The sequence below is a fragment of the Columba livia genome, chromosome Z, assembly GCF_036013475.1.
Source record: "Columba livia isolate bColLiv1 breed racing homer chromosome Z, bColLiv1.pat.W.v2, whole genome shotgun sequence".
In the NCBI taxonomy this organism is placed as follows: domain Eukaryota; kingdom Metazoa; phylum Chordata; class Aves; order Columbiformes; family Columbidae; genus Columba; species Columba livia.
In genome coordinates, this window is record NC_088642.1 from 61,167,851 (window position 1) to 61,183,724 (window position 15,874).

The 15,874-nt window shown below is 34.7% G+C and overlaps 1 protein-coding gene across 10 annotated transcripts in view; it reads right to left on the reverse strand.

Moving 5' to 3' along the window:
* PTPRD (protein tyrosine phosphatase receptor type D) overlaps positions 1-15,874 on the reverse strand; it is a 366,746-nt gene that overhangs the window by 206,713 nt on the left and 144,159 nt on the right. For all 10 annotated transcript variants that reach the window (XM_065046079.1, XM_065046078.1, XM_065046083.1 and 7 more), the window contains exons 3-4: positions 12,910-13,055; positions 8,640-8,781 (exon numbers count right to left, since the gene is read on the reverse strand). In XM_065046079.1, coding sequence (XP_064902151.1) covers positions 8,640-8,781; positions 12,910-13,055 — 288 coding nt within the window. The remainder of the gene's footprint in view (positions 1-8,639; positions 8,782-12,909; positions 13,056-15,874) is intronic.

Genomic DNA, 15,874 nt, shown 5'->3' on the forward strand with positions numbered 1-15,874 from the left:
CAGAATTGTCTTACTACTAGTCCCAATAATCAAAGTATTTTTCTTTTGACAAGATCCATTAGGCTCCTTGTCAACTCAGCAGTGATAGCACCTGATTCTTCCATGACAAGATCTTCTATCACAGAACAGGACACTGTAAACAGTCAGGGGTTTCTTACTCTTCCTGCTCATCAAAACTGGAAAAGCTCAACCAAAATCATCGGCTGGTCTGCAAAAAATGCACAATCTGCAAAGTTGGAGTTCCATGCTCCAACATGCTGTGTGTCGCTCACTGGGCTTTCCTAGAACCAATAATGGGATAAAGGAGTATGGTGAAACACTGGCAGTTTGCCCAAAGAGGTGGTAGATGCCCCATCCCTGGAGACATTCCAGGCCAGGCTGGATGGGGCTCTGAGCAATCTGATCTAATTGAAGATGTTCCTGCTTGTTGAAGGGCAGTTGGACTTAGATGACCTTGAAACATCCCTTCCAACCCAAACCATTCTGTGATTCTGTGGATTTCAGCTTTCTTTTAATATTTATATGTTCACTAAAAATACTGTAAATAATTTTGTATGTATTCTTCTTTTTAGTTTTTGCTTCCTGTGGCAAGTGTTTCAAAACTTAACAATCACAGTAACAAATACTACTTTATGACATACTGCCAGGCTAAGCAAGCTGAAGTATTACATAAGCTTTCTTTAACTTCTAAATTACTTTTCCAGATACATGTGAAAAAGCATTCTTTCTCAGCTTTTTCTGTAATTGAAGATTAGCACTTATTATATTAAAATAGATTTAATTTTACTGTCACTTCAGTACACTAGTGTCAAACATGTCCTACATTTCAGGAAACATTTCTGTCATCCTAATGGTGCACTTGATAAGACATGAGTGTTCACAGAAACCACTAGCCTGGAAAGCTGAAGACAGACCTACTGCATGCATGTATTCTTCTAGTAATTGTCTTGGTTTTATTATGCTATATTAGGCATCTCATATGAATATTTGCTGTGATAACAATTAAATTGAAACTATCAAGCTGCTAATCCCACTGGGTTTCTTACAGCTATACTGATATTGTTGGGGGGGTTGAGCAACTAATCATCCTACCATCTCCTCTAACAGGTAAACTCCAGATTTTTATTTTTTTTTCATAAATACTAAGTATTGACTTGAAAAAATTCCCTAGAATTCTCCTGTCAATTTTAGTTTAATGTTGTGCAGTAATGGCAATTACATTATGATTTAATATCATAAGAGTTTATTAAGTAAGTGGACATACAAATAGATAAATTGCATGCAGAATTGAGGCCACAGATTACAACAGAAAACATGAAATTTGATTAATGGCATTGGTTTTCATTAAGGCATTATAGTGAATTGAAACAGCGGTTTTAGGCCACTGAACAATGAAAGTTTGCATAATCTTAAACACCGTCACTGAACAAACAGGACTCCATACAAGGCCAAGGGCCTTAAAGGCATGCATAACAACTAATCCTAGGAAAAGTGATTGCATTCTAAAAATCCTTGGTGTAAGAAAAGCTATTTCATACTTACTTTCTGTATAAATTAAAACAGATGAATGGCCCACTACTTTACAAAAAGGTAAAAAAAAAAAGACAATGCAAATTTGAATGACAGTTTTATTTAAATTGAATTACCTTACATATAGGCAGGAACAGGAAAAAGTTCTATTATTTATGGATGTACGTAGATACATAACACTATAAAATATCAAAATTATAACACAGAATTCTAAAAAACCCTATCATTATTCAGAACAGCTACAAGTTGTATACAAAGTTAATGTTCTGCCTTTTCTTATAAAGATCATTCGCATTATCACATCTGTGTGCTGCTTATATCTGGGTCAGTCTTTGAGGAACTAGATCAAAAAGGTAACCTATTTTATACAGCAGGTCACAGCTCTTCAAAGTTACAAAATTTCGTTTTAGTTCTGTGCTTATATCACCTGAAACTGGTTCTGCAAGGACAGACTGGAAGAAGTATTCCTCCTACCCCTGCTATTAGTAATTGCTTTTTCATTCTTTTCTTTGCTGCTTGTTTCTGATAGATTTCTGATGATGTGAGGATGACAGTCTGGGAAAAGGGGATGAATCAGCATAGGTATCAATGAGTAGCAAAAAAAGTATAAAACAAACATGTTTTAAAAATTATCTGCTCACAATGGCCTCGTTCGCGTTTTCTAAGTCGCCAGCACATACTCGTGCTTCTTATAAAAAATTCCTCTAACACTATATGGAGTCATTATACACTAGATTGGGAATTCCCAGATGGGGGTCATGCTGAAATTAGTCATTGAGCTGTTGTCCGAAAGTATTTAACAGGTGTACATTCTTCGCCAAAAATGTCTGGTGAGGAATTCTATCAAGCTAAATAGAACTGCTCTGCTTTTGTCTGGTATTATTTAAATTCCTCTTCTTAGATCCCAACAACTGTCAGAGAACTATCTATGAACTAGGACTCACGAGTTTCCTTTCTTTCATAGATATATAATAAGAACAAATATGATACGGCCTAGCTAGCTTACTGATTTCAAGCCAATGTTTGTCTCTCAGGACCACCCATACTGCCCTATAAACATCAAGTATAAATAATTTTCTACTACTGGTAATATTTCAAAATAATAAATTCATCCTGTGCACATGTACAAATATGTGAAACTGAACTGGATAATTTTATAGCATTGTATGTAAAAGGAAATTTGGCTGGATTAAATTCAATAACACACAAAATTCAGTGAGGAACAGAGGAAGAAAAATAAGCTTTTACAAATACGTAAGGGTAGCTGGTATTACTAGCTGGCAGCAGGAAAACTTTCTCCATGTATGTTCATTGAGCAAATACAACTGAAAAATAAATCACATTAAAAGAATATGTAGGACAACAAAGAACTGAAAGAAACTTCATGAGTAAAAAAATTGCTTGTAGGGAATAAAGGTAGGACAGATTTCTCAAAATAATCTGATGACTGTCTGGATAACTTTTTAAGACATATTAAGACATCTTATAAGTTGAGCAGCCTACTCTTGATTTTCCAAAGTAACAAATCTCTGAAAGTCTTGACTACAGGAATTTACATTGACAATCAAGAAATCTAGGATTGCTGTTTCATTCATTTTTTTAACGTGACTGCTCTACTTTTTGGAAGAAGCTTTCTATCATATAGTTTTACATTTATAATGACTGTAGAAAGTCCTTTATAATAAAATTATGTACAAGTAAAAGGAAAATTTGTACACTTAAAATTAAGAAAGAAAAGTTTAACAAAAATATTCACTGATCAATGAGAAGAATATATTTCACAAATTTTGCATCTAGGGACATGAGTAGAAATATAAAAAATATTAAATATAAAAAACATGAGCTGAGGTATTTGGAAAAAAATTCTTTCTATATTTATAGCAAATACTCAAACATTTTCATATATTTTAAACTACTACAAACATAGTCATCTAAAGGACTACAAAAAAGCCATCAATGGATAACTGTGAAATCAGCAAGATCAAGTGTATATAACCAGAAGTTAAACCCAATATCCTGCATAATATATTTACAGTCATAGACCCTTGTATGTTTACTGATTACTACAGAAGTTATAAGGTGCAGTATTTTCTAAACCATTAAAATTAGTTACCACATATATGCCTGCACTATAAAGGAACTTAAAAGCCATAGGAACTTAGAAGTCACCCATGTATTTACAAAATAATTCTTTTTGCATCCTGTTCTGGCTACTGGTTAAATCCCATTACACCATCTTTATAAAAATCAATAATTCATTAAGTATTTCAAATTATACTGCATGGAAGGCAAATGTTTTATTTGCCCTACATATATTGATATACTCAAAGAAAATACGACAAAATAGTTTCTAACATTACAGATAAATATTTCTAATGCTGTACCACCTGTAAGCCATTTCAAGAAATCTGCATGCCATTCTGTAACAGCCTGTAAAGTTTTTTTTAAGCTTAAGTTGTACTAGCTACCTCTCCTTTTGTTTCACTGTTTCACAAAATCCTTTAGTGTGACTGTCAAGCAGCTGTGTTTTGTTCCTTAATCTTCCCTGCACAGCTTCCCAGGAGAGACTTCACAACATAAACTGCAAAGTACCATTTTCACAGCAGGAGCAACAGTGTTTCTCTTCAAAAAGAGGCATAATAAAACATAGGGCTGTAATGAACATGCTAATTCTGGTCACAAGGTGCTACATATAGCATGATCACTGAAAGCCCAGGAAGTCTGGGTGAAAGATACTCCTTTGGCTCTTCAAAAGCCTTCTCATATATGTTTGAGATAAATGTCTTTCCAGTTCTCACACAGGTATTTTCTTGCTTGCCTTGTTTTTATTAATTTCACTTCCAAAAGCCTGTCAAAGTAGCAGCCCCCTGGCAATAATCACTGTGACTATACAGCAAAAAGTTAAGTCAGATAAACACCAGCATACATCGTTTATACAGCTCCAGCTGGAACACAGCAAATTTCTCCTACCGTGCAGCTTATACCCAGAATATGTACAGTCCTTCCTCCTTTCGACTAGAAATGAGAGACATCCCACAGCACATTTTCCAACATTAAAGCCGTGCCACTCCATTTGCCTAATTTCCATGCCCTCAAAGATAGCTGTCCCAGACGACAGATTACTTCAAACTAGTTCCTTCTCATTTCATTACTACTGGGTGCATTGAAAATACAGATATGATCTTCCATTATCATTGACTGTATCGCTAGCAGCAGAAACCAAAAATTTAGCACCTTGGATTCATCATCTAGTTTGTGAGGGGGCTTTTTGCTTGTTTTTTAAACAGTGTGGAAATGTTCAGCACTTCTGAGAGTCTAATAAAAATCACCTCTCTCAATTATCTCAATCTCAGTTTCTGTGTGTATCAATGGACAGGGAAACACTATTCAGTAAATATTTCACTTTTTATTTTATGCAGCAATGAGTGTTTGACATTAAATCAATCAGTTTCTAAAAAGCATAAAAAGGTATATCTGCCCTAGGCACTTCCCATAGATATTTCACTTTAATTCTTCCATCTTTACACAGTGCCTGTGCTACAAAGACGCTATATGTCAATATTTTTATAATGCACAGTATGATCAACAATAATAGGCAAAATTGTGGGCTGTGAAAACAAACTGTCTGCTGCTCAAGTGCTCTCTCTCTTTACTTCCCAGAGAGCAAGGAAAACAAAGCAAACAGCAGTGACAGTAGAATATACTTAGCTGTTCTGCTCTACCAGACTCTCTCCATCCTTGCTTAAAACCTGCATTCTTCTGTGCTGCAATAATATATCTTCTCAGGAGGAAGTTGAATCCTAGCTTCCTGAGGTCCTTGTAATCTTTTCAGAACTTTATAAAGGAATAATCATCAAAAGATCGTTTAAAAAATGAAAAGCATGGAATTGTTACCAAATTCTTTACTAGAAGGGGGAGCCTCTTTTCCTGCATCATGAACAATTGATATACTTGCATAGGATGCCATAATCCTTGTCCTATAGCCATGAAAATTGTCATCCACCATTTGCAAGACCAAAAAAAAGAGCTATGTGGCTTTAGCAAGAAATGAATGGACAATAAAAGGAAAGCTATTCCACTTTTGATGTCTGCAGAGTGTGGGAAGATCCTACACATTATTGTCTTCCACTGTCTATTGAACACTGATAATTTTGAATTAAAGAATCAAAATAGTGTTGCAGTCAGATGGTTCTTTGCACAAATTTTCAAAACTAAAAGCTACAAAATAAATAGCATTGACACCTCTTTACAGAAAGGAGACTTCTAGACTTCTCCTTACAAGCCTGTTTTCCCTTCAAATTCAGTATTTTCATACGGGTGAATCTATCTTGGGAGGCAGTCACCTCCTTCATATAAAGAAAACCAAAAGCAGTTTCCATTTGTCTCAGACATTCACTCTTGGTCCAGACTGCCAAAATAACTCAGCCAAGCAAGTAAAAGTTCAGCCTGGAACATTTCCTGATTTACTTGTTAACAGAAAAAGGGCCTAATATTTTGTCTCTGCTGAAGCCTTGAAATGTTATCATCTCTAGCTGCCCTTTCTGCCCTTTTTCCTTCTCACATTGTGAAGTTTCAATAACCAGGAGCTAAAGACTTCATTTATATTCATAGTTCTACTACTACATAGACCAATTACTACAGATTGGTCATAGTGTAAGAACTTAACGAACAGGGTAAAACCTGCAGTGCATAGAACTGTTACTCTATACCAACACAGACAGAAAAACTGTTGAAGTTTGGCTCTAGAAATATGGATATATTTGCAAAAAATGTTCTGTGCTGCCCAAATGACTTGTAGCAGTTAAGCTGGATTTAGTGAAACAAACAAAGCAACAAAAATGAATATGGGTAGATGCTTGAACCCCTGGGAACATCGTGATTTCACCAACATCCCATATTAGAATGCAATACTTTTGGGTTTAATTGTGGGTAAACTCTGACTTCCTCTCATGGTGTCCTCTTGAAAGAGGCACAAATACCAAGTTGGGTTTGTGACAGCACCATTATGGAAAGGTTTGAAAAACATATTATATGAAAGTTATATGTGTATCTTCTGCAATCCAGAATCACACACATGCCCTAGGGATGAGTAAAACCTAAGTGGACCACAGATCCAACTCATTGCACTCTGGTTTTCATTGATCATGTCTGTTAATTCCTGTTCACATCTATGATATGTATTTATTCCTACAGGAGCTATGTGAGGTACAGAGGCACTGTTTCCCACAAACGCACAACCAGATGGAGTGTTCTCAACAAGGCTCCTATTGCAGACTGTACAATATAAAGATTTGTGTAAGTTTGTAAAGTAGAAGCTTATTACAGAATTACTTATCTTCCAAGCTAATGCCCTTAGCACGGAACTATCCTCTGTCCTAGAAAGCAATATGGGAAGTCATAGTACTTCAGAGCACTTAAAAATGTTAACACTGCCAAAACTTCCTTACAATTCCTCACTACTCTGCAGAGTCCTTTCTTTCTCTGATGTTACCCCTTTATCTAAATCTACAGTCCCACTATGTTCATGAGTTCTCATATGTTCCTAGTTTCAGACTAAATCCGTAAGTCTACTCCTGGGGCCAAAGTACATTCCAGTAGTTGCAAAAGCCATATATGTTATGGCTGGAAACAACACAGAATTTTTCATATTTTATATTTGTAATTAGCCTATTGATTTTTAATTACAATTTAAAATTCAAATTTGTTTAAATTTTAATGTCATAACTAATAACATATATTTTTGTTCATTAGGCATTTGCATATGCATATTCTGCCTCTTTCAACTCCTACAGTCCTCAGTACAGAGATTAGGGCTGTTGCTTCTTCTCTGCAAACCCCAAATTAAAAACTTCAGTTGGTTTAGAACTCTATCTTTCAAAACATCTGCATGCACATTTCAAGGCCAGAGAGTCCTGTAAATACATTTCAAGAAACTCTGAAGGCAAAGAATACTTCTTTCACCAGTCTTCACACCGTTTTTGCTCCCCCCCGCCCATTTTTCGCATTAATTTAGCAAACTTTTAGTTGACTCCAAGAGTTATGCCACAACTATCCACACCAATTAAAATAGCTAATAGAAGTATAGAGGTTTGTTGTGTTTTGTTTGCTTGTTTGTTTGTTTATAAATGAAATTCCAACTTCAGAGAAAAATAAGAGAAAAAGAAACCTCCTTGTCACCCAATATTTGTTGGGATAGAAGGATTAAAAAATATATTCAAATCATACATTTTACAAATTTTCTTTTAAATTCTGCAAAGCTGACTAACAAACTTCAATTCCTACAAACAGGCCCCTAGCAGTTAATCCTGCAAATAAAGTAATGACATGTAGTATCACAAGACAGTAATCTTCAGTCATAAAAGCAACCCTCCAAACTGAAGGGCGTGATACTTCATGAAGTGTCCCTGCATCCAGTTTCCATTCATCTCCAGGTGACAGAACTAAACATCCCTGTCATTTTACTTCTAGTATTTACTCCTCTGAGTAATACCTAGACAGTAGACTTGGCAGTACATTCACATCCTCGCCCCTGAAGGACAGTTGAAAAAATTGACTTTTTCCTTTACTACCTTCAAAAACTTCTTGTTGAAATAAGAATATAATTCAGATGATGTATATTTGAAATGGAAGAAGCCCTCCCATTTTTGTGTGTTGTATCTTGGGGGGAAAAACTTGTGGAAGCTTCACCTCATTTTAAAACCATTTATGCAACTTTTCAAGGCCACTATTAATTGGGCACATTTCTGTGTAAATGCTGATCACACAAAGCCAAGCTACCCAGGGCAGTACTAAAATGTAAATAAAATGCATTTATAAAACATTGGGTTTTGATCAATAATTGATATAACTTGTTGCACAAGGCACTCATGTTTCACTTATTTCTTTTGTTCACTCTAATCTGTCATACCCTGCATATTCACATTACCATTTCATGGAAAAAACAAACAAACAAAAAAACAATAGAATGAAGTATTATCTGAATAAAATTGTATTTAACAGCATCAGTACTATAGTAATATCTGTTTGAAAAGAAAGAAATCTCTCTTTTACAACAACATAGCAATTTTCAGCTCTATGAAGTAAACTCCTTATGTTTGGAAAGAACTTACCACGTAAAACAGTGAGTCTTGTGGATACACTTATTTCGCCAACACTATTGGAAGCCACACATTCATAAATAGCTTCATCTCGTGGCGTGCGCAGTGGTTGTATTCTGAGAACTGATCCAGATCCATCATCAAATTCTATTACCTATAGAAGGAAACAAAAGCTGTCACAGATGTTGTTACAAATGCCTGTCCCTCAGTTAATCTGTTCACGGACAGTGACCTGTTGGTATTCATGTCATCAAAGCCAGGTACATTTTTTCAAATACACATACCAGGACGAATGCCCCATAGATGGGAAAGTGTTTAAGTGGCAATGCCTTGTAATGCCTTGCTGTTCAGCAAGTATTTGATGGCCACTCTAACATACTAACAAGAAAAGACAGGATGAAAAACAAACAACAAAAAAACCCCAGCTAACAAGGGCTGTAAGAAATGATTCTGTAACTTAATGGGTTTTTTTAATCTGAAATTCATCAACAATCTCTCTCCATTTTCATTGCTTAAGTACTCTATCTTCAAATGCCAGTTACATTCATTTTAATTGCTGCAGGCTATATTCCACTCTACTCACAGAGTGCAGCTCACTCATTCATCTAGCTCCAAAATGAAAAAGGGTCAGCAATTTCTGAACGACATAGGACTACTCAGTTTAGCTACGCATTTAAGCCACAGAATGTAAATAGATTTATCCAACAATGTATTAAAAAACATGTGACCAGTTAAGAACCTAAATAATAAGGCTACACGTTAAGGTCAGCCAGAATCACACCAGTTATTAATGAGTACAGCAGCACTCGAGGCATTGGAAAAGCCTTCCTAATAATTAAGTAATAGTATCAATCTATTTAATGTACATTAAAAAAAGTCAATAATACATGTTTTAAACCATAATGTAAATGGCACTTATCAAGAAAAGGCAGACACAATTTTTTTTCTTTTTTTACAAAATAATTAATATTTGGCCATAATCTATACATACATATATGCACAAACCAGTTTCCACATATGTTTCTGTCTGTATGTCTAATTTTCACACAAGTAATCTATTAGATCTCGATACTTGTTGAGAGTAAGAAAGATATAAGGTACAGGGATGGGAAATATGGGAAATATGGTTATATGCCCATTATCTTCCTGTTTTGCTTATAGGAATTGCTCACTTTCTTGGCAGTGGAAGAGATCTAAGTGGAAATGAGTGAAAACACTGTTGTGTTTGGTTTTTTGTTGGTTGTGTTTTTGTTTTTTCTCCTGAGAAGAAATTGGTTTGATAGCCCACAGGCTGTATGCTTTTTCCATCATATTTAAGAAAAGTCGTTGTCCAACACAAACCTAGACAACACTAACCATCTGTTTTTAGCACAAACAGGAGAATAACTGGAATTCTTGATAAACTGACACTTATGAGGGAAAGGAAAATTTCACAATCTTGAAGCAGACAGACTAACAATTTGTAGACAAAAATGAAAGCACAGGATCAAAATAATGACAATTGTTACACTTAAAAAAAACAAACTGTTATTTTTTTAAATCTGAATGCTGAATAATTGTAGCTGGATTGACAACGAAAACAAGTGCAGCAGATTGGGCTGGGAAAGTATTGCAGAGATTAAGTTTCAAGTCTGTGTCTCCAAAACCTGTAAAATAAAATGGATTTACTTTTGCTGAGATGAGTTCTCCCCTTTCCTGCATGTCGTAGATAGCTAATTTTGCTCACTCCTCCATCTAATGAATGAGACTTAAAAAAAAAACAAAACCAAAAGCATGGATTTTTGAATAAAAACAGTGTCATGCCATGGGGTATAATGGAGATTTTTTTTTTCTTCTCTGTTGAAGTTCCTCTGAGAAAGACTTCTTAGTAACTTGAAGTTACTTAAAACTTCTAATTCATATTATTTGAATTGATTTGAAGCAAGAGGAGAAAAAAGAATCCCCCTGTATCACATTAATTCATGGTATATACTTGCAACATAAATAAAAAATGAAAGATCAATAGTGAACCTCTAAAGATCTTATTGTACCCTTACATTTCAGAAACAATTACTAACTCTCATCACAGTTCTCACTCAGTTGTGAGAATTGCCCTGTAAGCAAGAACATTCCACACTCAGTGACAATAATCTTCAGATATACAAAAAGGCCACTGCCAAGAGAGAAGGAATAGACTATTTGTTCCCCTGTTGCTACATAAGACAATTGCTTTATACATCAAGATCCAGCAAAAAAGTTCAGGTTTCATTTGAGAAAAAAATATCATGGCAAAGTTCATGAAGTACTGTGGCAGGCTGTCCAGGTTTATTGGAGGGGGCAAAAATAAAAGTAACCCTCAGCATGTCTGGGCAAGCATGGGAATTAGAGGGCACACTGAAGTCCTTTCCAGATGTATTTACTAGGTTTCTATGAGGACGGACAGGTGGCCAGGTAAAACATTTTAATGTCTTGTATTACTTAGTAATCAAACCCAGAGAAATGTGCAAAATATTAATGTGAAAGAAGATTGAAAGAAGCGCAACCATTTATTCTCTTATTGGTGCACCTGACAATCTCAGATGTTTCTTCTTTCCTGAATGTTCCACGTGTCTTTTCTGAATCACATTTCTACGGTTGTTCTGTTCTTATTTAGAGATTCTATGTCACGAATTAATGGTCTTACTTTGGACAGGAAGGAAAGTTGTTTAAAATGCTGAAGTACTCTGCACACTTTATCACTACTCTGCTCAATGGTTATAATAAAAATGATAAAATACTTGGTGTTTTCTATTTCTTTGAATAACATTATATCTTACTTGGCTATACAGCTTGTTCAACAGTCCACTGAAAGTATTTTTAAACATTTTAAATTATTTTTTATACTTCCATTCAAATATTTTTATGGAAATAAAACTTTTTGCTTATTCTCGCTAAAAATGGGTACATATGTACACAGAAAAAATATATGAACCTAATAAACCATGACATATTGAGCATGTACATGTTTACTGTGTTGCAATCTTTCACTGTTTAGAACTCACCTTGAGCGAAAATTTTGTGACCAGAAGGGAATAAATTGTGTACAGTTTATGACGAAATTTCTATGTTAATCCCTCTAGCTAATTATAGCTCTGCATATGCTCTGCAAAGTGCAAACAGTTCTTGGCACTAGAAAGTCACATTTAAATTCGTACTTTTATTTCTCACATTGTATTAAATATAAAAGCAAAGCATCATACTCGTTAATAAACAAATTTCAATGCTTTTAAATATTTTTGAATGGAAGATGAATTAAAAAAATTTAGTTTATAAAAGAAATGCCATTATTTGCTGCTGACATAAATCTAACCGGAAAGCCAGGGCAAGGAATGTTCCCAAATACTACTGAAAATTAACACAGAAGACTTCAGTATTCAGGTGCATATTAGATAATTTGCTCACAAAATGCATATCATAACTGGTTTATAAACAAATTAGTCAACTTCCAAACAGTTTATTTCAGTTGATTTCTTAATGCGGAAAATTATTATTTAACACTGAAAATAGCAAAAATAGATTCAGTGAAAATTATACAGTCTTAGTGCCAGTTTTGGTATCCCTTCTAAAAGCTTTCTACCATTTCCTGAGTTTTTTCCTTCATGTTAAAGGTCAAGCCATACTGATACTATTTTTTCCTGCAACTAAAAGAATAATGATATTAGTTGTCTTATTTCCCCCAAATAACCAGTATCCTTTGAATAGATTATCTTCACTGTTTCCTTTAATTGAAGACTGCGGAGAGAGAGGAAACAGTTTCTCTAAAGCCCTTTCCTAGGTTATTGTTTAAAAACAAGAATCAAAAGCAAACAAGTTTTACATTTCCTCTTCAGCAGCAGGAACTACAGTGTCTCTTTAATCTCTTTCTGAAACAGCGGTAAGCAACTGTGGTAGGAGAAGCAGCAGCCTGGGTCTTTTCGAAGCACTGTCACAAAAGGAGGTGGCTTGATCTCTGGAGACAGAAATTATTGCTCAAATAATTTTCCCCATCTCCTTCATGGAAAAGATAGCAGGCTGAACAGAAGCTCGTCAAGGCTCCCCAGTTAGATCATGACAGTTTAGAAAAAAGCAGAAGCAGTTTTGTCTTTAACAGTGTTATGCATAACCAGTTTACAAAATAAAAACTCCAAAAAAATGCTTCTACTAAATTATGACTGACAATCATATCTATTTTGCTTAATCACTGATAATATATCACACATATTGGGATTAGAAGAAAAGCTGGAATTAAATGTTTTTCAGAGGAACAGAACAATGGACCTAATACCTCAAATCTCTGATTGCTGACTTTCTTTCCCTTTTTGTTCCAGACAATTTTAGGTCTTGGATCTCCTGTGGCCTGACAGATGAACGAGGCGACTCCTCCAGAAACCCCTGTCTGGTCAACGGGAGTTCTTGTAAACTTTGGTGGTGCTGAAACAAACAAAAAAAACACCAAAATTAATCTAACTAGTAAACATAAAAAAGAACCATGTCATAATTTCAAAATGGAAAAAAAAAAAAAAAAAAGAAATGTTTTGTTTCTCCAATGACAGTATTCACCTGCAAGAAAAAAAGCATTAAAAAAAAGTAACTAAAAGGTTAGGAAAGTACTTACAGATTTTAATAGCAAAATTTGTGTTAAAATGGAAATCTGATAGAATCAGAATAGCAAGATCACACGTTATAATTTATGACCATTATAAATAAAATACTCAATTTGTCTTCTGTTGCAAAATGATCTCATCAATCAGCTGGAATAAGATCATGATTCATGACTTGATGTTATGATGACAGGATATCATGAAAACAGGATTCTCACCTTTGAGGCATTAAAATCAGTGACATTTAGGAGGAGAATTTTTAAGTTTGCTGTGGTGAACATAAATGACTATGTATTAAGAGTCCATGAAAAAAGGGCTATAACAGAAGAGAGATTTATGCTCGGGCACAGTTTCACATATAGCTCCTGTTCACTCCCACATTATTCTACTCTGTCAGAAAAAGGAAAGTGAAAAAAGTGAAAAAAGATCCCACTATCACAACAACAGGGGAGGAAAGAGAAATGGAGAAATCATTTTAAAAGTAGGAAAAGGTGTTTTAATTAATTATTATTTTTCCTTCTATTTTTGTTATAACATAATTAAAATGAATTTATTAGCCTTGTGATGAAACAAAACTTTCAATCTTGCACCAAGACTCGACTTCTAAAGATTTCTTATGAACATCTAACCATAGTACAGAAATGCTGAAGATTTCCTATAAATATTTACATCATTCTCTTTCTTAGCTGAGAATTTTTTAGAGATCCAATAAACTTTAAGATGCTAATTTGAATTATATGAAGTGAATACTTAGGGAAAATAAAAGATAAAAACTCAGGTACTTGCTATACAGTCTTTCTCAGTTTCAGGCTGTTATATGTAGTTGCTCTACAGCAGCTCTCACAATGCATTTTTTGCTCTCATCTTCAACTTTCAGCAGTCATCTCCTTTCTGTTCTATACTTCTTCGCTCTTCTTCACTTTCCTCTCTAGTTCTGACATTTATGTACCTGTATTGTATTAGCGTTCATTTCTAAATTACCACTCTTAAACTTCTGATGTCTTATTCTGCTGAACCGGTCTTTCCATGAGCAATACTTCTTGTCAGCATGTTTACTTAAATGTCAGAAACCCAGCAGACTACTACAAGTATGCATTCATGTAACATTGGAAGAAATGCTGAAATAATTTGAAATGCCAAGAAAACATTAAGTGGTCATTATTATAAAACAAACTCAATACGTTGTTGTTATGGTGCTACATTAAATATGAGACTACGCAGATTCTCCTAAATTAAAAAACACAATGAGGCTTTATTACCCTACCCCTAATGTGTAGCACACCAGTCACAAAGATAATTTTCAAAAAATTCAGCAACAATATAATGTTCCTGAAAATCTACATTTTTTTTTTCTTTATTAGAAGTATCAGGCAAAATAGTTATAGCTCAACTTTTCAGAATGCTCAAGTGTCCTTGAACTATCTGTTGTGCTAATTTTGCCTGGTCAATATGTCCATGAAACCAAACGCAACAGCAAGTCTGAGCACAGCAGAATAGTGTGCCACTACTGCCATGGAGAACTTAAGAAAGAACTTTTCTGATGTCAAAAAATAGCCAGAACCATGGCAAATAAAATACATTTAGAGCAAATAAACTAAAAATCCTTTCCCAAGTTGCATACTTTATGCCTGGACCACAGAAAAGACTGAAATGTATTCTGATGAAGACCATCTGGGTTTCACCAAAACTGCTAGCTTTGAATCTTTTCCTATGCATGTATTAATTCAGCACTCTGATATATAAAGAGACATGATTGGATCTGATATGCTGATATTCTGTGGCACAAGTTGTGACTGCATGCCATCAAGTGAAAAATGATGCACTGCCATTCTCTTTTTATTTTTTGTGACATTTTGTGAATACCATGTCGAACCTCAAACCAAAGAAATAAAAACACTGTGTGGGCAAATCCATCAGCACAAAGTAACTATGTATAGTAGTTCATGGGTAGCTTTCAAATTCTAGATCTATGCCTCACTCAGCCATGGAAAATTTGCTAATTTTGCCATGCATACCAAGGGTCAAGGAGAGAAAACAACTAAATTTAAGAGCCGTGCTGATCATCGAGTCCTGTTACACTTCACTTAACTATCTTGGAACCAGAAGAACTGCAGATTTTTAAACCAAAACCAGAAGAAAAGTGACAAAATACAATAAGTAAAGACCATGTTGAACTGTGTTAAATTAGCTCTGGGGAAAACAAACAAACAAACAAAAACAAAACAAAACAAACAAAAAACCCCCAAACAACAACAACAACAACAACAAACAAACAACAACAAAAAAAACACAAACCCATCGTATTGTACTATTAGGTTATATGTCACTGCCAGTCACGATGGCATCTACGGTTGATATGCTTTTACTAATATGCAATATATTATATTAGTGGTTACAACAATAAAATAATGTAAAAAAAGGGGAATCCCTTCTCTCCTCATCAGACACTCAGAGACAAACTCTCGAATAGTGCAGCTGAGATAAACACAAGAGAGCATGCACTAATTCAACCCGTATGACCATTTAGCTTTCCCATTGCTGCTAAACACAAAGGAAACAAACAAAATCCCTTTCATCTCCAACACTCTGCAAAGCTGTTTATCAAGCAGTGCACATAGCAACATATACGAAATTAAAAATTTTCCACTA